This window comes from Cryptomeria japonica, chromosome 7, assembly GCF_030272615.1.
Source record: "Cryptomeria japonica chromosome 7, Sugi_1.0, whole genome shotgun sequence".
Lineage (NCBI taxonomy): Eukaryota > Viridiplantae > Streptophyta > Pinopsida > Cupressales > Cupressaceae > Cryptomeria > Cryptomeria japonica.
In genome coordinates, this window is record NC_081411.1 from 380,676,896 (window position 1) to 380,704,639 (window position 27,744).

The following is a 27,744-nucleotide window of genomic DNA, read 5'->3' on the forward strand; positions in this document are numbered from 1 at the left end:
TTGTTTGTGTAAATAATTATTCATCTCGGATATTATTACACCTTACTTAAGTTTACTTAGGAAATGCATTTCATAGTAGTTTGGGTATGAGACACTTGGGTGTTTGTGCCACATTGGGATAGTGTGTGTAGGAGAATTTCCACCTTTTGTGGTCTTATCTTATTGTTACATTCCACCTTCGGTGGGTGATCCACCTCATGTGGAATAATATATTGTTTCTCCTACCTACCCACACCTATTTCCTACCTACCCTTGTTTCTTATTGAGCCACGTGTCATGTTTGTGTTCTCACATATCCATATAGCCTTGCCTATATAAGCAGGCTCATATTCATTGTATGTAACGCTTGATGATCTAGTTGATCAGTATTTTGATCTTGATAGAATACAGTTTATTTCTATCATCTATTTTATTCTCTCTTATTTGTGCTTTCCATTGCCTCTAGATCTTGGCAAAATCTCACAAGAGTCTCTAAGAAACACCAAAACCTAAAAATGGGGCCACACCATCTTATCAATAATAGCAATCCTAATTCCACCTATTCCTAGTGGCACATATCTTCTAGGACACGTGTATCACCACTGATGAGGCTCAATCCCCACATAGTCTCCTCTAAAGCACATAAAACCCCCTATTGATAGTTTGGCACCCTTAACAAAAAAGAACACCGAAAATGGTTAAGTGGTGCATAGACAAATATATGCAATGGCCTCTGCCTCAGTGACAAGAGTAGCCAAAGGAATTGCTTGATTATTCAAGACCAAAAATCTTAGTGCAATACAACACGCAAAGCACTACATTAAAGAAGATGAGGTATATTATAATTAATAATGATAGATAAAACTCCACAGTTTCTTTGACATGCAGATCTTTCAAGTGAAGTTGATCCCCAATATTAGGATCTTTACTATACAAAATAATTTAAAGAGTTGATATGTTATTTAATATAATTGTGTTTTACTCAATAAAATGTGAAACTAACTATTCAATCAATAAAGATGGGATTAAGGACTTTATTGACACTTTGACAGATTCCCTTGGGCCTATTAAAACTTGAAAGCTCGTGAGCATGATTCAGAAGTTGTCTCATGCCTCATGATGTCAAACCTATGAAGATCAACCACAAGCCCATAATTGATAAGCTAATAGAGTATGTGGATGACATGAAAGACAACCTGAATAATCTGGTGGAAATTAGCAGGGAGGCGATGAGTAACAACATTGAGGGTTTGAAAAAAATAAATGTTATGATTGCAGACTATAGAACCAGACCTAGAGGCGGTGATCCTGCCTTGGCAAAAAATAGAAAAAATAATGCTTTGGAGGGTGGTGAGATTGCTGTTGGAGGGAAGACTATCTCAGGTCCTTGTACTAGGACCAAGAGTCGGATCCAGGACCAAGGTACCTCCAGATTCATCATAGAGGATCTGGAGAAAATCAACAAGAAGATTATTTAGAAGATTTATGAATTGGTGCGCTCTCTCAATTGAGTGATTTCTCATGTTTTTGGGAGCTTTTCATGTTGTTTTTTGGCTTTGGGTTTGTGTGGGGTTTGTCCCCTTTTTAACGTTTGTTTGGCTGTTGGCCTGTGTCTCTAAAAGTTTGGGTTTCAGGTCCCTATAAAACCCATTTATCTTTATCAAAAACTATTCAATCATATTAAACTTCAGACTATTTAAGTAGAATGAATATTAGTTTAAATTCTAATAACTTGACAATAGTCTACTTAATTTTTTTTAATTATTTTATTAGGGAAAATAGGTTTTGAAGGGACCTGAAACCCTTTACATCAAAACCATCTAGTCATAAGAAACAAACACTAAACAACCACTAGACATAAGCAAACATAGAACACCAAAAATAGGGGGATAAAACCCTAAAGACCTTACATATATTTCATTAAATTTTCATTCTTTTGTATCAAATCCTCATTAATATTATGCACCCTATGGACAATACTATCAATGGGAGTTGATCCCTTGTATAAGGCTTAGGAGAAGAACTAGAAGCTAATTTGACACTGGCATAAGGAGAATCATTAGGAGAATCCACAACAACCTTGGACATATTCTGGATGCCTTGAGCTATTCAACAACTTAAGCATTTTGCTTAATTGTTGTTGTACTTTACTGCTAATGTTGATTCATTTTTATAGTTTGATTTGTAAACTCATGCTAAGTTATGACATTCTCATTTGCTTAACTCTTACCTAGCAAATATTTTTGTCTTATATTTAAAATTTGAGAAAACTAGACATTTAGTTTTTTCACATGGAAGATACCATTTTAGATATATATGACTTTGTTCTTCTCTTTGGTTTCAATATTCTTTTATGTTAATATTTTTTTACAATCAAGACCTTGAAACACCATATAATGAATTATATATTATGATAGAACCCACGAAACTCCATTTACATTGAAACTAAAAGATATAACATAATTAAATTCTCATAAAAAAATATATCAATTACTATATTATTATTATTATTTTGGTTAAGAAAGATCGGCGGATTTAATAATAAGGCAACAAAAAGCTAAGCCCAAGATTCTCTAACCAAACCAATGTATAGCAAATCACCAGCCCGGGTTAGGGTTAAGCAAGAAGCTGAAGAGCCAAAAATAACTCAGAGGGCTATTTTTATTCATATAAAAAAGAACCCACCCCGCACATATAAATACAGGGGTTAGCCGGTCATTACAGATTATTACAAAGTGAGCTATAGATTTGTTCTTACTCTTTCCTTCAGTGTCCTTCGCTTTCCCTCCGCAAAATATCCGTTTTCAATCCCCAAAACATCCATGCCGAATGATTGTAAAGTTTTATTGAAGAGCTCAGACAACGAAATGTTCGAGATTGATGAGGCCGTGGCATTTGAATCTGAAACGATCAAGAATACGATTGAGGATACGGGCAAGGAGAAGGCCGTGCTCTTGCCGAATGTGAATAGTAAGATCCTCGCGAAAGTTATCGAATATTGTAATTATCATGTGGAGGCCACCAAGAGCGCCATCTCGGAGGAGGATGTGAAGAAGTGGGATAAGGAGTTCGTGAAGGTGGATCAAGCTACCCTTTTTGATCTTATACTGGTATGTATGATTTTCAGCTCCCCTTTATTACTGTGTTTAGATGTTGCTTTTGATGTATATCTTAGGGTTTCAGAAGAAAATTGAACCCTCTTATGTTGGAAATATTATACGTATTTTGGCTTTAAAGCACACGGATTTCTAATAGTTGATATGCATTAAATCGTAGCATGAATTTTGGTAGCGTTTGGTTTGCAGGATTTCAGGTTTCCGTGTACTTGTACTGGTTTTATTTCTGCAATGGTTTCCTTTGAAGAATTTATGTGTTTTCGGACAAATTGAAGCAATTTCCTTTGCAGAATTTATGTGGCTTTCGAATGTCTTTAAGGGTAGGATTTGCGGGATGAATTTTTGCCTGGTTCTGTTTTTTAAACTTCATATTTTTGTGTCGCCTGGTTTTAGTTTTTTACGTTTGATATTTTAGTGCCTTTGAACGATCTATCGAAATTTAGATGTTTAAGCTGGTTCAGAAAATTTGAAGCTATTTTTTTGTCATTGAGGATGAGTGTGTTTCCCTATAGATGATAGGTTTAACTGTTTAATCATTTGCAGTATATATCTGTTGATATGCTTGCAATAAACTTTATTTTCTCTAAAGGTATATGCTGGAAATGATGAGTTGTTACGTATATTTCTGAATGTAAAGAAACTCCTGGACTTAACGTGCCAAACTGTAGCTGACATGATTGAGGGCAAAAGCCCAAAAGAGATCCGAAAGACGTTTAAAATAAAGAATGACTTCACTCCTGAAGAGGAGGCAGAAGTCAGGCGTGAAAATCAATGGGCCTTTGACTAAATCAGGAAGTTACTTTACAAATAGTTTTGTCGCATGGGACCTGGTATTCTTACCAAGTATCTTATAATGACTTGTTGGGCTTTAGGACCTTAGAGATTTGATTGCTGGTATTTGCCTGGTCTCCAGGATTTTAAGTTGTATTAAATGCAGCAGTTTTAGGTGATAAATTGACAGTATTTTTACCAAAGAATTTATCAAATGCTTTATTTTGAATGTTTTGTATAGATACAAATCAAATGTTTCTATTTTAAAAATTTGATACAATTTGAAATTATTACCTGTCAACTGTGCTGATATTTTAGTTGAAATTATTAATCAATAAAACACCCACACCAATTTTAATCAATGAATAATCAGTATTTTAGATATTAATCATTGATAGTTTTTATTTATACCTATTTTCATGAGAATGAAAAATGTAATTAAATAACTTCCTTTAGAGAAAAAGAATATATATAAATTAAATTAAAATCATAAAATTTAATATAAATAGGTTAAATATATTTATGTTAAAATTAAAGAAATATCAATTTGAAATCATTAAAAAAAATGAAATACCAAATTCAAAATATATTATTTTAAAAATATTTTATTATTAAATATTAATTTTTTAACTATAAACTTAATAACAATATTAAAATAATAATAAAAAAAATTATGTGAAAATGTCTACTATACATATAATTTTTTTTAATTTTTTTAAAAACTTAATAAAAATATGAAAAACATAATAAATATTTTTATAAACATAATAATATAATATCATTTGACGTACTTAATACCGTATTTGTTGGTTATCCCACTTAATAAATTATTATATTATTATGTTGTAATTAATATTAAATTATTATTATATTATGGTATTATAATTAATTTTAAATCACTATTATATTATGATATTGCAATTATTCATTATTATATATTATAGTGTAATTAGTATTTAATCATTGTGAAAAAAAATTATGATAATAAATTTTTTTTATAAGCAAATAATATAATATCCTTTGATGTACTTAATATCATATTTATTGGTTATCCCACTTGAAAAATTATTATATTATTATGTTGTAATCCCAATTCTACGTAACAATTGTAGAACACTTACACTATTTCATACTACGTCTTTCTTCTTTTATTTCGGACAGTTCCAATATTACTCCTGTGACTCCAGGAAACTCGAACGACTTCCGGAATCCTCGGCCGCAGAGAAACAAAAGTAGCCCTCCAAATCTTTTGGACATGGCTGCCGGACGTGCGTTGGCAAATAGTGGTACGGGTGCAGGTGGAAACAGGGCGATGAATGCATCATCTTTTGGATTCCAAGCATCCTTTGTTCACATCGGTTGGCAGGAATCTTTCAAATGCTTTGAGAAATCTGGTTCTTTTGCCAATGAAGCACGTCAAACTTTTCTTGCATGGATTTCGTAGATTCCTCTGATCGGCTTCAGTAGATTCCATAGATTCATTAGAAAACTAATAATGGTTTGGAAAAGAAAAACTAGGGTTTGCCAAGAATAGTTACGGATAATAGAAGCTATCATGTCCGTTCCAGAAGAAAAAATTGTTAGTGGTTGACATATTTATTTTGCTTGATGCCAAATCAGGCTTCTAGAGAGCAAATATGTTTCTGACAGCTTCTATCAAGGCAATTTGGCAATGTAACAATTTGAATTTAGTTATGGTATATGTGAGATTTCAAAGAAAAGTTTAGTTTTTGATTAAGGTAAATGAGTTTTATTGGGATCTGAAACCCAAAAGTTTTACAATATCCAGAGAATAAGTATCAAAGATCATAACAACAAAAGATAAATCAATATGGACCAATCCCACAAAACAGTCTAAAACACAAAAAAGACTAAGACCAGAAACCTACTAATAAGAATGCAACGGATCTACAATCTTCTGAATGACTATCCTGTTGATATCCTCCAACTTGTCAATGATAAATCTAAAGTAGTCACTTTCTTTTTCTGCTTGGAGTCTGAAGGAGTCACATTGGCAATTCAACTAGATTTTTCAAACTTCCTTTGATTTCTTCCACACTCACCTCCAAATTCCATATGCTTCTTTCATGATTTGATTTCATCTTGTCCATGTCCTCACTAACTTTCTGGGTCAAATGGAGGATTTTCTCTATTTTATTGGACCCAGGGTTGTCCATAAATGTATCCACAATATCCTTTATACCCTCTTTTAATAGTTAAATCTCCATGGCCATCTTCTAGAGATAATCCAACTGACTAGTGGCTGCAATGGAAATGCAATCATCCAAGTTTGGGACAATGACAACCCTCCCCTATTTCCTAGGATCAATGTCTATGGGGATCTCAATCTTAATCTCTTGTTCACTATCTATCTTGGCCTCCCCTTTCCAGATTTGGGCTTCTTAGACTTGGGAGAGACAAAGTCAACGAACTTGGTCCCCTGATTTTTATATTTGCTAGTGGCCCACCTAGGGTGCTTGTTGCGCCACTACTTGTTCTAGGGGTAATATTCTGAATGGCGCCCTCACCAGTAGGCAGACAATACTCAGGACCGTTAGACAAATCTTGATCTTGCTAGTCCTTGGCAGACCCGCTATCTTCCCCTTCCAAATCCATGTCAGAAACCACCTGAACCTCCAATTTGGAAGAAGAAACATGGGTTTTTCAAAACAGGGGACAACATGACTTCATGGGCCTTGGCATAATCCATAATAAGTCGAATATGACCCTCATAGAGGACAGGATTATCCACATTCTCAGCATGTTTCTCTAGACTATGCCTTAAAGAAGATAAAAGATAAAAGAAAATAAAAATTTTCCTATCGTGCCTGAAGTGATTCAAAATGACAAAGTGGTAGGAAAAAAAGCTCGCACACTGACCATCAAGAGTGATGTATCTCATGATAACCTCTGCCACATTGGCCCAAGGCATCTAAAGGTCCTTTGGGTTGTAGCCACCACTGGCCATCTTCTGAACACTGTTCCGCTCCTTCTGCTTGTCAAAGAAAGTGGAGATAACTTCTTCAACTAATTTTCCTTCCCTATTAAACTTCCTTCCCTCCATCTGCATACCAGTTATTTTAGCAATAAAATCTTCATCAATCCTAAATTCTTCAGTGGCACTCGGTGAAAACCCAGACGTTAACAAATTCTTCAATGGCACTCGGCAAAATCCTAGACGTTAACAAATTCTTCAGTGGCACTTAGTGAAATCCCCTTCAGCCTTTCCATATACAACACCAGGCCTATGTCCAAAATCTCATTCCAAACCTCAATATTCCTTTTCCTATTTTCAAAAGAGGTGGGTTCCATCCTATTCTTGTCGCCCCCATGAAATTCATAATTCTGATAGAGCACGAAAACACACCTAGAACACATAGCAGCAAGCCTAACCAAAAACAAGTGAAGCCTCTAGAATAGAAAGAATTGGGAGGCATGAAAACATCCACCAAGAAAAATTATCCCAACGACATTCTGTCATTATGAATCGGTAATGAGTAGCCGATTAATTCAGCATCCTTTCTAGTTAGGTCACATAGGTTTCTCAGGAAAAATTCCATTTTTGTCCATCATTTAACTTCCACATAATCTATCTTCGAACATGTAGTGTCATGGTTCAAACACTTCATTGGTGAAGCAGCCACCAAGGTCCAAACCCCTGTTGGGCCATTGTGCTCGCAGACCTTGTGTCTTCACTGTGTCGTTGTGCTCGTTGGTTTGAACAAGTGAAGTGTCGGGATGAGGTCCCCCGATTGTGGCCTCACCAGTTCATAGCTTCGGGTCAAAAGTGTTTTATGTGGAGCCGGAGGGCGTGTCATGCCAGTGTCGCTAGTCACATTAAAAAGCTTACCAGGCATTATAAAAAAAAAACTTCCACATAATCTACTCCAAGATTTTCCATATAATCGACAGGGACATTTCCTTCCCAATACGTGTGAGAAGCTTTAAAGCCATCCAGTATGGTAAACATGAAATGACAATCTTCGATCAAATACTGGATTGCCCAACTTGGCTTTTTGTGTTTATTAATGTATTTGATTATATTCATCGAATCACTCTCCAACCAAACATGGTTAATCCCTTCTCTAATCGCCATCTGCAAACCAATGTAAGCCACGTAAGCCTCAGAGTAGTGGGTTTTCTGGGTTCCCAAGGGGAGCACCACCGCTGAGACAAGCTTACCATTGTAATCCCTAGCAACTCCCCACAACTAACTGGCCCAGGGTTTCCCTTAGCTCTCCCGTCAACATTAATTTGGATCCAAATAACATTACTTTTGGGCTGTCTTATCTTGGCAGTCGGAATAGAGATGTCCCAGATTAAGTTCTGTCTATTGATGATATGTAAATCTTGCTGGAAAATCTCAATCTGAGGGTCCCCTTTGTGATAGGGGCATGAGGATAATTTTTTTTTCTTAATACTATTTTGAATTGTATGAGCCACAACAATAGGTGAGGATTCCCTATTCTTGAAGATCTTATTATTTCGTTCCTTCCATAGACACCAAGTAAAGTGAGGCATCATGCAGTTCCAAAGCACCCTAAGAGAGGGCAGACCTATTGGAACAAACAATCCCTTATGTTGTTTGGCCAAATCCACCCTAAATCCCACAACTAAAAGAAAACATCCCATGTAAAGGTGGCTAAAGAGCCTTCCCCCACCCACCAATCATCCCAGAAATGAATATTTCTACCATCTCCAAGAGACCATCTCATTCCTTGAGCAATAATGTCCTTAGAGTTGAAAAAATTCTTCCACATATAAGAGGCCGTAATGGGCAAAAAATAATTCTCCAGGGCATCTTGATTCTCTGAATATGATATTTATGGTGGAGTATAGAAGTCCATTCATTATCTTTTTTCAGGAACCTCCATAACTGCTTGGATAACAAAGCCTTATTAAAATCTCGAACGTGTCTAAGGGCCAGGCCATCAAGCCTTTTAGGGGAGCACACTTGTTCCTAGGATAAAAGATGCAATCTGCTTTTAGTTTTAGAACCAGGCCATAAGAAGGTATCTTCTCCATATGATCCACAAATTTAGTCATGACTTTAAATAAACTCATGACATAAACCAAAAGATTCTGCAATGAGGCTTTGATAAGGAGTTTAATAGCTGGGCTAAGGAGGGAACCTTTCCACCCTGCCAGGTTCTTGTGAAATCTATCAATAAGACTTGACCAAAAGGTCTCTGAAGGAGGGCCAAGGCAAAGGGGAAGACCCAGGTAAGTATTCAACAAAGTACCAAGTTTACAACTCAAAATGTCAACAATTTTGTTCTGCCTATGAGAAGGGGTATTGAGAAAGAAAATACAACTTTTAGGTAAGCTTATCCTTTGCCCAGATCCATGTTCATACAGGGATAAGATGGACTTCAAGACTTTAGCCTCCCTAGAAAACTTTCTCCCATAAGCATGGTATCATCATCAAATTGTTGATGAGAGAACACATGAGCTTCAGAAGATGGCTTGAGGCCTTTTAAATTACCTAGTCTGAGTTCCCACTGAATCACCTTACTCAGATCTTCACTCATTAGGATGAAGAGGAAAGGGGACAAAGGGTCACCTTGCTGAACACCTCTTGAAGAAGAGAAAAAAATAGAGGGAGCACCATTAATAATAGATAGAGAACTTCGGCATAGAGATGCATTGCTTGACCAACGGAAGGAACTGACTACCAAAGCCAAAAGAATGTACAATTCTAATCAGAAATTTGCCAATTAACCTAATCATAGGCCTTCAAAAGATCGAGCATAAGAAAGAAACCAGGCTTCTTATTAAAATAAAGGGAGTGGACATTTTTATGAACCACAATAATAGAGTCCAAAATTTGTTGCCCGGGACAAAACCATTTTGAGAAAAGTCTAGTTGTAGATACAGTCTGAGAATTTTTTTATATAAAACTACTTTATTTTCTCAAAATTTTGAGAGTTTTTTAATCGATTAAGTTCAGTGAAAAAAATTAAGGGAACTATCTCAATCTTCTTTCTTTTTTATTTTATATATATTATTAAGAAATTGCTAATAGACAATATAACGTTGAGTGTGGTTGGGTAATGAAATACATGGTTCTACTTTATAATAGTTTTTGATTAAGTAAAAATAGGTTTTAAGGGACCTGAAACCCAATTACATTCGATAGATATCCAAGAAGGAAACAAAACAAGACAGTTGCAAAAAACCAGCAAAAAAACCAGCAGCAGAGAAAGGGACAGCAAGAGGCCAACAAGAAATTAGCCTCAAGCCCAACATTACAAGTTAATTAAAACTCTTAATAGATTCCTCAGCATTCCGAACCAAGAGCATCATCACCTTGGCCTCTTCCCTCAAATTGTTGTTTTCCTATCCTAACTGGCTCTCTTTCATTTTGGTGTCCTTTGCAGTAGTGGTCTGCCTAGTTCCGCGTCTAGGATTCTGGTGGGTGGGGCTGGAGGTGGGAGCATCTTCTATAATTACTAGGTTCTTATCCTAATTTTTCCTTTCCAAATGATCCACCAAAGCATTCATATTCTTGGAAGAAACTTTAAGGACTTGGAGGCTATGGTTCATGAGGCTTGTCAGAGCCTTCTCATTATGGGTGATCCAGGTGTTGATGTTGTCTTTGTCCTCCTCCGCCTGCTCTTTCAGAGTTTTGATAACATCCTCCAAGTGTTTTAGGTCCCCTTTGATCAGATCTTCCTCCAGCCAATCCTCCATCTCCATTTCCTCCTCAACTTCACTATTTTCTGTATCCTCATTCTGTTTCCTAGAGTCAGAATCCTTAATCAACTTATTAATCTTATCTTCCAGCTCCCTTTGCTTACCTTGCATGCTGGTGATGTTTTCGACAACCCATTTCTAGAAATTGAAGGATTCCAGAGTGTAATTACGGGTGGTGTTCAAGATGGTGTTCGCAGAGTCATTGCCCTGTTCAGTCTCCTCAGAGTTAGGGTTGTCATACTCCTTAGGATTTAGAGCAGCATTCTCACTTTCCGAGCCCTTAGGGTTAGAGTGAGGGTTTTCAGAGTTACCCCCTTCCTCCCCTTCACCATAGTTCTCATCCTTATTTTCCTCCGTTTCAGTATCAGTTTCCTTATCCTTTTCCTCTTCCTCATCACAATGCACCTCCTTTTCCTCATGCTCTATTTTAGCTTTCTTTTTTTTGTGGGTAGGGGTGTTTGGCTGATCCCCATATGAGTCAGAGTCTTTGCAGCTCTCAGAGATATGAGCATTAGTGATCAAGGGGTCATCTTTGGTTGCCCTAGCCTTGTCCTTTAGATATTCATATATTAGCAGTATAAGCCCCTGGTGGGCTAAAGGGTAAGAGTTAGGGTTTTTAGCATGGTCTGCAAGGCTCTCATTTAGAGAGGATGCTAAATAGAAAGGCAGGGAAATTTTAGCCCCATGACGGAAATGGTTCAAAATAGCGAAATGATAGTTATAATTTTTTGTAAATCTGCCATCCACAGTCAAATACTCCATTAAAACCCTTAGAAGTTTTTGTCAGAAGGGCTTTACCTACTAGGGAGTATAGTAGGAGATGTTGTCCTTCTTCACAAGCTTGCCCTTCTCATCCTTCGACTTCGGGAAGTTTTTGAAAGCTTCAGCTGCATACTTCTGATCCCTGTAGAATTTAGTCCCCTCCGTTGAAAGACCTGTGACCTCTGCAACTAGGTTTTCATCAATTTGCCAAATCTCCCCGAACAGGGTGACTTTATTGTTACTCCAGCTTTTAGCAAAACCATAAGATACAGAATTTCTGCTTTCGTGAAGCTTTTCCATATAGTTAGTAAAGTTGTATCTATGGAGCCTTCTCCATACCTTTCGTTCACTCTTCCAATTTTCACATCTTGGAGGCTCGTTCTTGTTTAGGTTACCACCCATTCTAAGCTCCAAGTAGAGATACCCACTGCTACAATTCACAGTTCGCAAATGAAACCCTGAAAATTTGTTATTTCTGGAATTCCGGTGTAGAGACTCTTTCGTTGTTTTGAAATTGCTGCTTATGGCTGCACAAACCCAACAATTATTACTATAATCTTTCTGACACATATTATCTTGGAAATAATGCTGAAAAACACTCATAAGCTGACAGTTAATTCACCCCCAAAATATATCTTTGGAATTCGTTCCCCAAAAGGTAATCATGAGATTAACTTGACCCATTGATGCGATCAAAGTATAATTGCTCTTTAACCTCCCCTTTGATGTGGGTTTCTCCAATGTATTTGACATCCTTCTCCAAATTGACCCCTTCATTGGCTAGGATATCCGCAACCTTATTGCCTTCTCTAAAGGTACGAGTTATACTAATACTAACATAGTTATTTAACAGATACTTAGCACTTTTAACTAAATTAGTAATATTCTAGGAATCAGAGCTTGTACCTTTGAGAGCTTGTATGATGTTTAAAGAGTCCCCTTTGAGCCAATTTTTTTTGAATTTGAATTCCTGAGCTAGCTGGAGGCTCTTTAGCATTGCCAGAGCTTCAGCCACATGGTTATTTTGGACCCCAAAAGGAGAAGCAAAAGCAACAATGCAAATTCCTTGAGCATTTCTAATAACTCCTCCACCACCAACCTTCACAGGGTTCCCTTTAGCCGCCCCATCAAAATTTACCTTTATCCAGTCATAATTAGGAAAACGCCAAACAATATTATCTCTCCTATTCTTATTTTCTGATCTATAGACCTTATGTATTAGGTTCCATTCAGTGAGGATGTCTCTTTCCATATCATTCATATCAGTAATAGACCATTGCTGATTGTTCTTATGAGGAATGTTGATGTTCTCCTTTATAGCCCTGCAGATTTTTTCAAAGACCACCTGAGTATTACACTTAGCTTCCCTAAATATCCTATTATTTCTTTCTTTCCAAATGCTCCAACAAATCATGGGGAGGGTCAAAGACCAAAGATTCTTGATAAGTTGGCATTTGGTTGGAAAATTCCATTGCCAGATAATATCCTTGATACTCTTGTTCATAACCCAATTGACTTTCCATTTTTCCCACATTTTGCACCAAATATCCCAGGTAAAAGAGTAGTGAAAAAAGAGATGATCAACTGATTCCCCCTCTTTCTGGCATAGTTCACATCTATTAGAGAATTTGAAACCTCTTCGGATTAAATTGCCAAGAGTAAGGGTACTATTACGAGAAGCAAGCCAAAAGAAAATGTTGACTTTAGGGATCAAAATGTTGTTCCAAACTTTATTCCAAATGGGATTACTAGTTTGAGAAATGGTGTTTTTGTAGGTTGAGGCAACCGTAAATTCACCTTTAGGATCACTTTTCCAGAGGAACACATCATCATAGTCTTTGTTAGGGCAAAAGGACAACAACTCCTTCTAGAGTAAGGAAAATCCAGAATGAATATCATCAAGCCTAACCCACTTGTCCTCCTTCAAGTAGTCACACACGATAAGCCCAAACCTCCTTTTACATTCCTTAATAATTTGATTGCTGCCTTGATCATAAAGAGCTTCATTCTTCATCTAGGGGTCTTCCCAAAACCTTATTCTGTCACCTTTTCCAAGGACCCATCCAGCCCCAACTTTTGCCACTTTTATGGATTTAGTAATCCTATTCTAGATGAAGGATCCAATAGGGATGTCTTTAGAATTAAGGACCCCTTGGATAGGCTGATTCTGAATGTATTTGTCAAACCAAATTTGATTCTAATCTTTCTTAGTATCATAGGCTTTCCATAATTGTTTAGCAAGAAGAGCTTTGTTAAAGGTTTTTAGAGCTTTAATCCCCAACCTCCCTTTGTTCTTTGGTCTACAAACTTTGTCCCAAGTAACCAAGGATATTCTCTTTTTCTCTTCCACTCCAGACCACAAAAATCTCTTTTGGATTCTTTCCATTGCTTCAGCAGGGAGATTTTGAAGAGTAGCTTGAAGGAGCTGCAATTTCCTAGCCTGAGATAAAATTGAACCTTTCCATCTAGCAAGTCTTTTGTTGAATTTATCAATAAGCATATTCCAGAAGGAATTTGGGGGAGCTTAACCCAAGCGAAGACCCAGATAGGTGGAAGGGAGCATTTCCACTTTGCACCCAATAATTTTAGCAATTTTCTGTTGTCTTATGACCGGAGTATTCAGAAAGTAAATAGCCGATTTGCAGTTTTGAAAGCATCAGCCTCCTTAACAGAAGAATATCCCACGAGGATAGTACCATCAACAAACTGTTGATGAGAGCAAAAAATATTGGCAGAGGAAGGTTGAAGACCTTTGATAGTTTTGCTCTGTTTCGAATTGTGAATCAATCTACTTATACTTTCAGCCAAAATAATGAAAAGGATAGGAGATATGGGATCTCCTTGTCTGAGCCCCCTTGAAGTTTTAAAAAAATTGGTAGGAGATCCATTAATTAGAATAGAGAACATAGGAGTAGTGATCAACTCTCTGATTATTTTGGTTACCTTTTCATCAAAACCAAAAGCCCCCATGATTTTGAAAAGAACATTCCACTCCACTCTATCATAAGCCTTCGCCAAATCCAACTTTATCAAGAAGCCTTCTTTTTGAGGTTTCACTCTATAATAGTTTTTCATACAAATTACATCATTTATGTTTGTTTTCAGAAGAATTTTGAGGTTTCTTTGGGTTGAGGAGAGATTACTCTGTATAGGACTTTATTTTAAAAAAATTAGATGATGTCAAAATTATTTTTCAATAAAAATTGATTAAAATTATTTAATTACAATATGTTAATTATCATCTTGTATGAATTGAATTACAATATTCAATCTAATTTAAATGAATATGCTTTGCAACCATTGATATCATGGATTTGGATGGACACTTTATAATTAAATTCAAAATAAAAAATATATCAAGACACTTTCCAGAAACATATTCAAACTTTTTTTATGAAATTGGGACATTGGGAAACTCTGTGTGAATTCACCTGTGTTCACCATATGCAATAAGAGGATATTAAAACTCTTCTGCTGAAGCTTTTGGCATTGATTTTTGCTGTGCTTCTGATTTTGCTTTAGTTTGGGATTTGAATTGTGTTTCCTGTTAGTTTGCTAATTCACTCGAAATGGTGAATTTTAAGACTTTACCTTCTTAGGTTTGGCTCTAGGATTTTGTTTCTTTGTTTTGAAAGGCCTTTGTTTATTTGTTTTGACAAGTACTGCCAAATGTAAGCCCTTTTTCACTTCCTTAACCTATGCTACATCCTTGCATTGCTCTAAACTACGATCCTCTTTGATAACCATGGTCCTGGAAGTCGGGACTCTATGGCTGCTGCCCTGTCACTGTGGCAGTTTCATTTAATGGAGGAATAATTCATGGACTTGAGTCCCATTCATTGTTGAAAGATGATTAGCCAATGAAAGAATCCTCTGGAATACATTTTCTGATTGTCTTCACATTAATTATTGAAAGACGGTTTGTCAGTAAAGAAATGAAAACTCTACTAAATCACTTTCTTCAATAATTGAAGAATTTAATTATTGAAATTTTTTTCAATACAATGATCTCAGAAAGAAAAAAGATTCTTAAGGACAAGTCAAGGGATGAACAAATCTCCTTAATGTAAGAAATATCTTAAGTTAATCATTTTCATATTAAAAAAATAATTTTGTATTACTGAAATATTTTGCATAGTTTGACTGTTTAAATTATAAGTTCCATCTTTTCATATTTATGTTTTTTTCACATTTCTATATAATTACTCATAACAAAGACAATAATGTTTATTCCAACTTTTGTTTGTCATCTAATATATACCCAAAGCATATCTTTCTAAAACCTATTCCATGGAACACATTCCTTCTATAAAAGATTTTCCATGTTCTCAAAGTGGCTAGGACAATTTCTATGATGTTTGTGTATGTCTACACATTATAAAAATTTTAGAATTTCCAATCTATTAAAAGAAACTATTTAATAAAAGATCTTTGAGATAAATGTATCCAGATTTCATATGTAAAAATATTTGAGATAAATGTATCTGTAAAACTTTTTTTACAGCATTTACTCATCTAACACAATTCTTAAGGAATTCTAGGTACTATGGTTTTCAAAGGTTTCATCCAAATTTATATAAATTAAAAGTTATATTATTAATTATAAAAATAGTTATGTAACATCAAACGAAGAGATCATGAACCCCATATCTTGTAATAGAAAACATACAAATAAAATTTGTCAACCTAGAGAGTACAGTGAATACTTCAAATAGCTCCCATTACAATTGCTCACTTTACATCAAATAATCTTAGTGATATATAGAATAAAAAACTTAAATATCTCTATATACAAATACAAATACAAATAAATTTACACTGAACATAATGTAAAGAATATTATAATATTAAACAAGCTAAACAAAGAATACCTTTTTGATTAGCAGTCCAACATATATTCATTAACCTAATCAAACAATCTGAAAGCTAATAAAACTATCATCGGGTATTCTATACCTAAACCAGGAAAACTTGCGACAATTCGGAAACATGATAGTAAATCATATTTGCTGTGTATTTGTACATGCTGAAATTCAAATATTTCCTAAAATTTTATTATTCTGAACTGTTTTACTATAATATACTAAAACTAAATTAGAATTCATGATCTATTTTACTATATTACCTAGTTGACTTGGTAATGCACTATATTTCATCTCTTCTTCAAGAATCTTCTTATTATAGAAGCACGTTTAACCTAGAGTGTCAACAATTAATTCCTCCCGACGAAAATGCCTCTAATTAAGATCATGGTCTTCTAATATTATTACAAACTAAAAGATTTAAATTACTCCCACCAGCTTTCATATTGGAAACAATGATAGCAATATAAGCCTAGGGAAAACGTGCAATATCTCATATGCAATGCCAGCTTGTTTATTCTGTAACGAACATTAACGTAATAGAAGTGTTAACTGTGTGGGGCAGGAAGATCAATATTTAGTGATGGATTTTCTTCATTCCACAAAATCAATATATCTGAGTTATTTTCCTCTCTTTGGCATGACCCAAACTCAATAGTTCCACAGAATCAATATATCTGAGTTAAACTCTAGATCTGCATCCTCAACTACAATTATCTTATTGTTTGTCATGTCCGCTGCACCTGTATCCATGCCTGGACTACAATTATCTTATTCTTTGTCATGTCCACTGCAAATGAATCCACGCCTGGAAAACACAAATTATTATTATGTACGTCTTCCTGTTTACCTTTAAAAAAAAGCAATGTCAGTCCGTTATATAGTGAAACATTGTACCTTGTAATCTTGCAATGGCCCTTTTATTGCTTTTATTGTCCTCCATAACTAAGTAAAAGAAGAGGAAAGTGTGGTGGTTTCAAATTTTTAAGTCCGAGAGGTTAATTATATACTCAAACGTGAAGATAGTGTACCTTAGGACTGTTGAAACAAACGAACTTTTTATTTTCTTTGCCAAACCATTCATCTGTTGCGTCCATTCCATTCATTTCAAATTGCAAACTGTTCTGTGCATTTTTCTGCATTATGAGATATTTTTCCTATTTCTTCTCTATTATGGTCACAGTTGTCTCTTCGACATATTCGAACCCTGAACTTCAATTTCCTCCATGAAATAAAGAGATTTGTCTTCGGCTATCAATCAGAAAAGTCTTCTTAATGTTTAGAATAAAAGATGGGAACTCGATCAATTTTATATCATCCAAAAATTTGATGAATTTATTTATGTAATTTATTTTCGTGAGAGGCACTTAACATGAATTTTTTTTTTTATGGCCTCAGTTGTCTATTCGGCAGACTACAACCCTGGACTTCAATTTCCTCCGTGAAAGTCTTTTACCATCAATCACAAAAATCATCTCCAGGTTTACACTTCCATAAGACAAATCAAATCTATACTTGTAGATGTAACAGATCTAAGGATTCAATCTTCTACAGAGTTAATAGATTGCTCTAATTTTGAGATAAAACATGAACTACAGAAGCCTAATTCCATGTCGACAAAATTTTGATGCATCAAAAAATCTATTCAACAACAATAAACTTCAAACTAAATCTTAACCATTTAGCTTTTTAATTTTTAATTTTAACATTTATATCCTTATAAGTACCTCATTTGACTTTAGTATTCTATTCGTAATTACATTTGTATATTTAGTACTTCTATTAATTGATTAATCTAACACATTTAACGAAAGGCTTTTGCTCTACGATTTTATTTCTCTAAAGGAATGGTCAAAAGATTGTTAACAGATTATCTTAAAGAATAATCAATTTCTCAATGCGTTCTACAGCTGTCAGCATAAGTTCCAACTACAAGAAAAGCTGTGGCAAAAGTAGATGCCCACGTGGCAAAGATCAGTGACCCCAGTTATTGTCCTTGTTCATCATTCGTCGGAGCCTTCCATCATACGACATGAACAAAGCGGACAAAAATAAAATATATATTGCAACTTTCTCGGAGGGTGCGGTTATCTACCTTAACCACGGGCAGTTGGGGTTATATTAAAAAGGGTAGAAACCAAGCGGTTCGGTCAACCGTCATATGGTTCGGGGAATTTTCTTTCGCTCTGCTCTTTAGGGAATAAGGCTGGAAAATATTCCAATCAGTAGTTTGGAGAGGAAGCAAAGGTTAAGAAAACCCATTTCCCCAAAATTATACTAGTCCTCTTGTGTTCGAATCTACGGGAGCCCTGATTTCAATCTTATGGAACAAGATCTGGTAAATTACAACATCTGGTGTTTGAATCTTGGGGAGCCCTGATTTCAGTCTTAGATCTGTCCATGGACAAATATATGCACCGGCTCCCGCCTAACCGCAACAGCAGAAAAAGCAATTGGCAGATTGTAGAAAACGAAAACCATGTGTGGAAGACAGCAGGCAAAGAAGCACACCATTCAAGAAGATGAGGCTCCACAAGGACACAAAGTATCTTATCAATAGTGACAGTTCAAATTCCGCCTTTTCCCAGGGGCGAATCCACAGATCTAACAGGACAAGCCGATCGCCAACGCCGGGGTTCGATCTCCTCGCAGTCGCCTCCAACGCTCGCAAAATTCCCAATTCCAGTGCGCCGCTCTCGCTGGCGAAAGCGGTTAACTGGCGGCTGGCCTGTTTTATGGCGAGGGAATACCTTTCATGTGGGACACTGCTGGGAAAACCATTGCCGCCGCAGGATTCGAACACGACACCTCGGGAAAACGGCGCTTCAGCACAGCCGAAGAAGAATATCGGAGGAGATGAAGCTGCCAGTGAAAGGGAAGCGCTCTACTATACTCTCACCACCGATTTCCTCCGCTCGGATGATATTCATATTCCCGGCATTTTTAATCCTGCACAGATGGCTGCTTGGCTCGGATTCATTTGAAACCAGTCTGCTCAAACCCTGCAATGAAAATTCCAAAAGATGGCTGTGCTATTTTGTGATACAAGCACCCTTTACGATTGCTATTGTCTTCGTGTCGGAAAGGTGAAACTTCCTATACATTTCTTTTTAGGTTATCTGATGCGAGAAGTTTTTCCTGTATAAGAAGCTTTCGATTCTCATGCAGTTCACAGATTCAGAAAGTATGAATACGGGGGTGGTATTTTATGGCTGGACTAAATAACAGCAGTGATTCGAGTCGGCATAGTGAAAATAATATATGCCTAATTAAGCGTAAATGAGGTGTTATTCTTTCTTTCACGTTACGGAAGGGGAAATTCATAACAATTTTATTTATGACAAGACACAAGTTCGAATCCAGAAAGCTGTTCTTATAAAGCTTCCCCTTGCTACGAAACCATCGACGTTGTCCACTAGTTGAGTAATTTTCAGTTCGGCGTTTTGTTAGTGTTTTGACGGGATTTCGAAGTTATTGAAGTTAGTAATTGCTGTTCTCTTTCATGCATCAATCATGTTATCATGTGCAGGAATTGTTTTCTCAAAAACTAGTGGCCCTACCTTATATGTGCTTGAACCTACTTTTTATGTTTTTATGTTATTACTCTTATGAATCTTCATATATATATAGTTTATTTCATTTTTTAAAGTTATGGTCTTTGTAAATTAATTCATTTCTCGCCAGTATTTTTTGTCCTATTTGGAAATTGATGAAATTGGCTATTGGATCTTAGTGGTTGTAGGTGAGATAGGCAATCTTACTTGTTTTCTTATGTTAAAGAATTCTTGTAAGTTAAAAAAGTTTTAATTTTTAATATTGAAAATTAAATATTGTTTAGTCTTACAAATAATATTAGGGAGACTATTTGTAAGAAGGTCTTTTGTTCAACCATAAAATCTTAATCCAAGATATTGAGTATGCTATTTTAGATTAGATGTGTTTCAAGAGTGAAAAACTACCTCAAATCAATTTCATGATTTTTACGCCTTTTGTAAATCACTAATCCTTCAAGTCTCCCCTAATTCTTTGCCCATTCTAGTTGAAACAAGTTTCATTTCGTTGCCTCATGTCACAAAGTTGATAAAACAAGGACCTGGGCAAGAAGGCGATTCTCTAATGGTTGCAAATAATAAGGTGTCTTAGAATGAATATGCTTCCATTTTCTTGGGTGGTGTCCCTCTAAAATTAGTGGAAGAGGCACTTGATTTGACCATAGATGTTAATTATATAATTTAAACTATTGGAAGTAATATTCATATAGATTGCAGAAAGCCTACTTTGATGACTTAGAAATTTGGATGTAAGATGTTTGGAAAAGAATTCGTACTCCTTCCATTTCCATGTTGACTACAAGTTTCTTTTATCCAATTTCACTTTGAGGTAGATTGTGCTTTCAGTAGAATAATGGGCCATGGTTGTTTAGTAAGTCAAATATTTTTACACATATTTGGATTTCTTTTATTGATCCAAATACTCGTTGAGTTAGACTCTGCAATCTTCCTTTAGCTATGTGAAATCCAAATTTTATTTATTAGTCAAATATTTTTACACATATTTGGATTCCTTTTATTAATCCAAATACTCATTGAGTTAGACTCTACAATCTTTCTTTAGCTATGAGAAATCCAAGTTTTATTTATTAGTTGATAAGAAAGGCTGGGGATTTCATTAGATTTGGCAAAGCCTCAAATGAATTTTAATAGAAATTTATGAGGCTTTGTATGCTGGTAGACTTATTGAAGTCAACTATTCACTTCATCTAAATTTTATCTTCTCATGGAGGTTGGACTTAATTAATTGAATTTGTATATTTTCAATTTTTTCATTTCAAACATCTTAGTTATAAGATTTTAGAGTGTTCTTCCAAAAGGCCTCTAAGTTCTCACGTTGTTAGAATTAATAATGATTGTAGGAAAGATAAATATTGGTAAAATCCATTGAATTATTTTCAATTATTTCATTTCAAACATCTTAGTTATAAGATTTTAGAGTGTTCTTCCAAAAGGCCTCTAAGTTCTCACATTGTTAGAATTAATAATGATTGTAGGAAAGATAAATATTGGTAAAATCCATTGAATTCAAAGCAACACGTTTAGCTTGAGGTACAATCTGATATCTCAAATGAAAGAGAAATGCAAACAAATCATTTGGCTTTACTGCTTTAATTCAAAGGGCAAGATGACACAATGTAAACAAAATAACAGAATCTTGATTGGTAATTTCTTCTATAAATTAACTACTTATTAAATAGAATCCACTAAGACTAAAGAAAGTTATGCCCCATTGTCTTGGACATGTAGTGTCATAGTTACAACACTTCGCTGGTGAAGTGACCACCAATGTTTGAACCTATGCTGGGCCATTGTGCTTGCATGCCTTTTGTTTTCACTGGAACATCGTGTTCATGGTGGACTATATAGGATTGCTTTCTCGTTAAGGTATAAACCTAATCATAGTTAAAGGATGTTCATATTTTATAAGGTTCTTCAATTTATTTATTTTTTTGTATTTGTAAATTTAGGCTATGTTGGTATAATTTTTTCCCCTTTTTTTTGACTTTTTACCTTCTTTGGTCTTTTGAGCTATCTTCTTTTTTATAGAAGTAGTTTAAGATTTTACATAAGTAAAAGCTATAATAGATGCCTTCCATTTATATTGGATGTATTATTATGTTGACGAAAATTTTAAACTTACAAAATTAATAATTAAATATAAAATATTTTCATTTAACAATATAGTATATTTTGAAAATTTTAATATATATATATATATATATGTATATGTAAACATAATTAATTTAAATCTCTCTCTCTCTCTCTCTCTCTCTATATATATATATATATATATATATTTAATTATTCCTAATATTTCACTTTCTTTTAACTGCAATTTTATATATGATGCTAGTATTATTTCAATCCAAGTTTAGTTATGATTAATTAATTAAACCAGGAGAGGGCCCCAACCCAAAATGTAATAGGGGGAACTCACAAGCAGTGAGACCACCAACACAAAAAAGAAGGAAACCCCTTTTCTGAAAGTGTCCTTTGACTGAAGCACCCAACCAATGAGAACAATGATACTGGACCCTCAAAAGGATTACATACTCAAAACAAAGGGCTTTAGGAAAGCACTCTAAACATGATCCAAATAGAAACCTTTTCTTTAACAAAGACACATTCAAGGAATCAAAGAGCTAATAGAGGGTTTTGAAAGGCACCCGTAAACACTTTTCTTAAACGACCTCCCAGATCAAAGATACTCTTTGAAAAGGGAGGAAACCACAAGGGTCTAAAAAATAACTAATATTGGAAGGCACCTAGAAACCTCACGATACTAAAAGCCCTTATCCATTCTAGACAAACATATAATAGAATCATCATAGAATGGGTAATGGTAGATGAGCCTAGAGGATTTTGAAAGGCCTCTATAAACCTTTTACTCATGTAAATCCCTGCAAAAAACATATCTTGGTCCACCTCAATAGGACCATAATCTACAAAAATAGTAGGTAAAGTGTGTTGGACAATAAATAAAAGGGTACCATCAAACTTTTAATTATGAAAACCCATAGAAGTCCACAACCTTCATTTGATAGGAAGAAACACTAGAGACAAAGTGTCAATAGGTGCAAAAGCATAGTCCCAAGTAGAAAGAAATATTCCATAGAAGGACTTGAAAACCACCATAGGAGTGGGAAAAAAAGGATAAAACCTATCTTTGATTAGATAACCATAGGATAACTAGTCCTTAGTACACAACCACATCCAACCTTCAGCTAATAGTGAAGAAACAACCCGCCTAGAGAATCTATTTTTCACTAAAAAATTTAAAGACCCCAAAACCCCACTGACCTCAGACAAATAACGTAAAGGAAAACTCCATCTTTGAGGTAGACCTCCATAGGAGACCCTAACCAAGAACATACGACCCCAAGGGAAAGGAGGGCACCAAAAGCCCCTAAATGAGCCAAAACTCAAATAGCAAGAGAGGGGGCAAAAAACATAAGCCCACATAGAATAGGTAACTCAAGCACTTGCAGTTTTCAATCGAGGAAAAAACATAAAACCAAGGACTAAGAGAAGGGACTTAGAAAAACTAGAACAACCACACTTGACCATCCAAGGCACTAGCCAAATCCAAAACAAAGGTAGATCGCAACAAGACTCGAGGACCCAATTGAGTATACCACCATGCCAAGTCATGAGTCGTAGACACAAACAAGCCTTAATAGAGGTAGCCTTCATGAAAAACATTACAACAACCTAAAATCTCTATGGCATAGGACAATATCATTATGATAGGCTACCTTGGACACAAATGAAGTAATAGGGGTAGAAGGCAAGGGAAAAACACATAACAAAACAATACCACACGATACACACAATCCAATGTAGAACTTAGCAGAAACTAGAACCAACAAGCTACAACCCACATAACACACTATTCCTAGCCACATAGAATGGAAAATAATAGCCCTGAAGGCTAAGCCTAGAATAAGACTAGAGATTAAAAAAATGAACTCCCATAGCGATCAACGCATGAAATACCATCTTAGGGAAGATAACCACATCAGTTGATGCAAGAATAAGATGGGCCACCACCCATAATAACATAGGAAAGAGAAAGGAAAAGGAAACAACCTCCCCAAACTCAAAATCTCTAGCCCAAAACAGGGTAAGAACCCCTTGAGAGGCCACATAGGCTCCACCAAAACCCTTAAAACAAATAGGATTAAAACAAATAACTCAGGGCTAGCATTATATCTTTCTCTTCATCTCCATCACCATCTTCCTCATGTTTATCTCCTCTACATGATGTCCTCCGTCTTCTCCTCCAAAAACCCTAGAATCACTCTCACTCCTTCTCTCCTCCATCTTTACCTTTTAACTCCTTAATGAGATTTTTATTATTAGACCCCTTTCAAAGTTGAATGTTCCAATCCAAGTTTAGTTATAACTATAAAATTTACATCATTTATAAAATTAAAATAATGTAGTGAATTTTTTTGAAAAAATAATATTAAATTATTATTCTATATTTATAACTGTTAATTTAAAGAGATTAATTTAAAAAAAAAATAGTTTAGAAATTATATAAATTTATTTATAAAATTATTTTAACCTAAACAAGTTAAATAATAGACCATTGGTTGCTTCCTCTATGCTCTGGAGTGGTTTATCCAAAATGAAGTCTATTATTTTGAAAGGTCTCTAGTAGTCCTTAGACAATGGATTGAAGATTCTATTTTGGGATGATTGGTGGTGGGGTGATGCTCCTCTCTCTCAATCTAGTTGGGAATTACATCTAATGGATTTCTACTTGAATCGTGTGGGTTGTTGGGTTGCAAATTATATTCATAACAACAGGTGGATTAATCTTGTTGAGTTGGATCTATCTCTTTCTCCTCTATAAGATTGGATTTCCCTTATTTATATACCGAATTCTCCCAAGGAGTATTTTTTCGTGGAATGGTTTTTCTGATGGTTCCTTCTTTGTTTCTAAAGCATTCAAATTACAATTACAGGTGCTTGATCCTCAACCCCTTTGGGTCCTTGTTTGGAACTCATATGTAATTTTGAAAAATGAATATTTTTCTAGCTTCTAGTGGAGAATAAGATTCTAGCCATTGATAATATTTGCAAGAGGGGTATGGCCATACCCAATAGATGCTACCTGTGTAAAGAAAATGTTGAAGATTCAGATCATCTCCTGTTGGATTATACTTATGTGAGGGATATTTGGTCCAATTTTAATAATCTCCAGTCTTTGGATTGGGTGTTTCCTACTTTGTTGGTAGATTGTTGGTTCCAATAGATTGTTCCTTCCTATAATCTTTCTCTCAAACTATTATGATCACTTATATTATCCCATATAACATCTAGGGGAGTTTGGAAATAGAGAAACAACATAATCAAGTTATAAATGCAAAGTGCATTGCTCCTCTTCTTGCTATTAGAATTCAAAATGCTATTTAAAATTTTTTGTTGGTGGTTGCCATGATCAACGGTTTGTTCCTAAGCTGTATTTGTTCCCTTGCAATTCACTTTTGGCTCAAAACTGACATCTTCAAATGGATATTTCTCTTCCTATTAAAGGTTTCAAATAGAGTGGGGATGGAGTGGTGTGGACTACCCCTCCCTCTAGTTGGATAAACATCAATATTGATGGGGTGGCCAAGGAAAACCCTGGGCCCACTAGATATGGGGGAGTGGATCATGTTCACGATAGTAATCTTGTCTCAGTGGTGGCACTCCTTTTGGGAACCTAGACAAACCACTATGTTGAGGCTATGGCTACCTAGATTTGTATAAAGCTAGCTATGAAGGAGAACTACAAAATAATTTTGCTAGAAAGTGATTCTATCAACATTGTTAAATGTCTTCTAAGGTCACAAATCCCTAGTTGGACTTTAAAGACCTTAATTGAATATACTTTAGGGATCCTTAGGTCCCTTGAAAATTTTAGAATTTCCCACATCTTCCAGGAAAGAAATAAATTGGCCAACAGTTTGGCCAATCTTGGAGTCAAGAAGACTAGGATTAAGTGGTGGGGGACCCGCGATCTTATCCCCACAAAGATTATTAAGCTCATGTATGATGATATACAAACATTTCAACTACAGGGATATATTTGTCTTAGTTATGCAATACTTTTTGCATAAGTGGAAGGAAGGGATGAGGTGTCCACAACAAAATTTTATTAGGAAAGGCAAGCTTTTTTTTTCTTCCCAAGTTTAGAATCTTCTTTCTTCTTGTTCTCTATTGTATTTTATGTTCCAGCGGCCTTCTGCGGTAGAGTGACTTGTAGGACCAATCTGGGAGGTGACTAAAATAGAATGGAACCCACTTCGTATGACAAATGGAAGAAGATAGTGAGGTGTGGGATGAGGTCTCTATTATAGGGATTATCCCCTACATTTTAAAACTTGATAGTCATGACCCTAGGGATATAAGGAACTTGATAAAGAGCTAGAAGAATGACACTTTATAAGTGTTTGGAGGGGAATTTGTGGTTGATGAAACTGTCATTATGGAGGTTATTGGGATGCTCATGGATGGGAGAAAATTCTATAGGGATAGGAAAGCCATGAAGGATGTGCTATATATTTTATGAAGAAAAATGAGAGGGATAACTTTTGTTGTAGAAAGGATGGAGGATACAATCGTGAGGATATGAAGTCTCTATGGGTGGATTTCGCTAAAGTGATCATGAGGTATATAACCTTACATGAACACTATAAAAGTATTTTCACCTATCACTTCTCTATTTTGAATCACTTTAGGAATGATAGGTGTATTTCTATTCTTTTTTAATTTCTTTTCTCTTGGAACAATAGTCTTAAAGCCCATTTGAAAAATTTGAGTTCCCCTATTCTTCATGAGTAGTTAATTCTTTTGATTATGGAGCATGCTAAATCTCTCGAGGTTAGGCTAAACCCCTTAACTTCTAAAGATAATAGTATTCATTATGATTAGAATTTCCATTAGCATTACAAAAATGAGTCCATAGAGTTAGACTCTTTTGATGAAGAGGATTTTCACCTGAGTACTTGTAAAAAACCCTAACAAGGACTCTGCCAAGGGTATTTGGTATGAAATTGACAAGGAGAAATTTGATAAGGGGGAATCTTAATATACTCCATTTGTGAAGTGACATCCTTGACTCCTTAAGCCCTAGCAATGTTAATAAAGGAAAAAAACTTGTATCCCCAAGCTCCTTAGGTCTAAGAAAGAAAAACAAGAAGAGATTTGTGTTAGGTGGGAAAAGAAAATCTCCCCTTCTAATGCCCAGTCAAGACAACATGGTTTCCAAAAAGAAGAAATAGGAAGGCAAAGAAGATAATAGTGGCTCACCAAGGTTTGATGGTGAACAACATGACATGGACATCATAATTGAAATCCCAATTGAAGTTGAAAAGGGTATCACAATGGGTAAGGACATGGGATCCTTGATGGCATATTCACAGGATATGTAAAAAGTGGTCACGAAAGTGGTGGATGGATAGAACAACTTTTTCAAATAGTTGTTATTAGAGATTTTAGGGCTGAAATGTAGAATCAATGATTTGACTCCTAGGTAGAGCACTATAAATAACCCTTCCTAAGATAATGTGGATAATATATTGGACCTTAGTAAGAAGTTGGTTATGGATGTGAAATCCATAAAAGTAGACCATGAGGATAAAATCAACAACCTAGAGATGGTAATGGAAATTATCAATGAAAACCTAAGAGGCAGTTAGAAAGATAGCCATGACAAACAACATGGAGGGAATTCAAAGGCTAAATAAAAAAGCTCAATGGCTCAATGTATCCCCCTTTATTACTCATGCCTTCCACTACATATTGGTCTATGGTAAAGGAACGAAGGAAAAGGTTCTTAATCTGTAGAATGATACTTAGGTCATTTTGGGACTATTAGCTTGCACCCACAATAGGCACAAAGGTAAGCTAGTGAACGCCAACATTATGGAGGATTTATTTGAGATTAATAGGAATGTTATAGATAAAAATGTTAAGTTTTTCTAAATTTTGACCAATATTATGTAGTTTTTG

At 35.3% G+C, this 27,744-nt stretch overlaps 2 protein-coding genes across 2 annotated transcripts; both read left to right on the top strand.

Moving 5' to 3' along the window:
* Positions 1–2,763: 2,763 nt before the first annotated feature.
* LOC131030086 (SKP1-like protein 1B) lies at positions 2,764–3,946 on the top strand. Its single transcript, XM_059209114.1, has 2 exons — positions 2,764–3,089; positions 3,706–3,946. Exons 1-2 carry the CDS (start codon positions 2,802–2,804, stop codon positions 3,880–3,882), a joined length of 465 nt encoding a protein of 154 aa, XP_059065097.1. The 5' UTR covers positions 2,764–2,801; the 3' UTR covers positions 3,883–3,946.
* Positions 3,947–18,423: 14,477 nt separating this feature from the next.
* On the top strand, positions 18,424–19,363 carry LOC131030078 (uncharacterized). Its single transcript, XM_057960759.2, has one exon. It carries the CDS (start codon positions 18,709–18,711, stop codon positions 19,168–19,170), a length of 462 nt encoding a protein of 153 aa, XP_057816742.2. The 5' UTR covers positions 18,424–18,708; the 3' UTR covers positions 19,171–19,363.
* Positions 19,364–27,744: the final 8,381 nt, after the last annotated feature.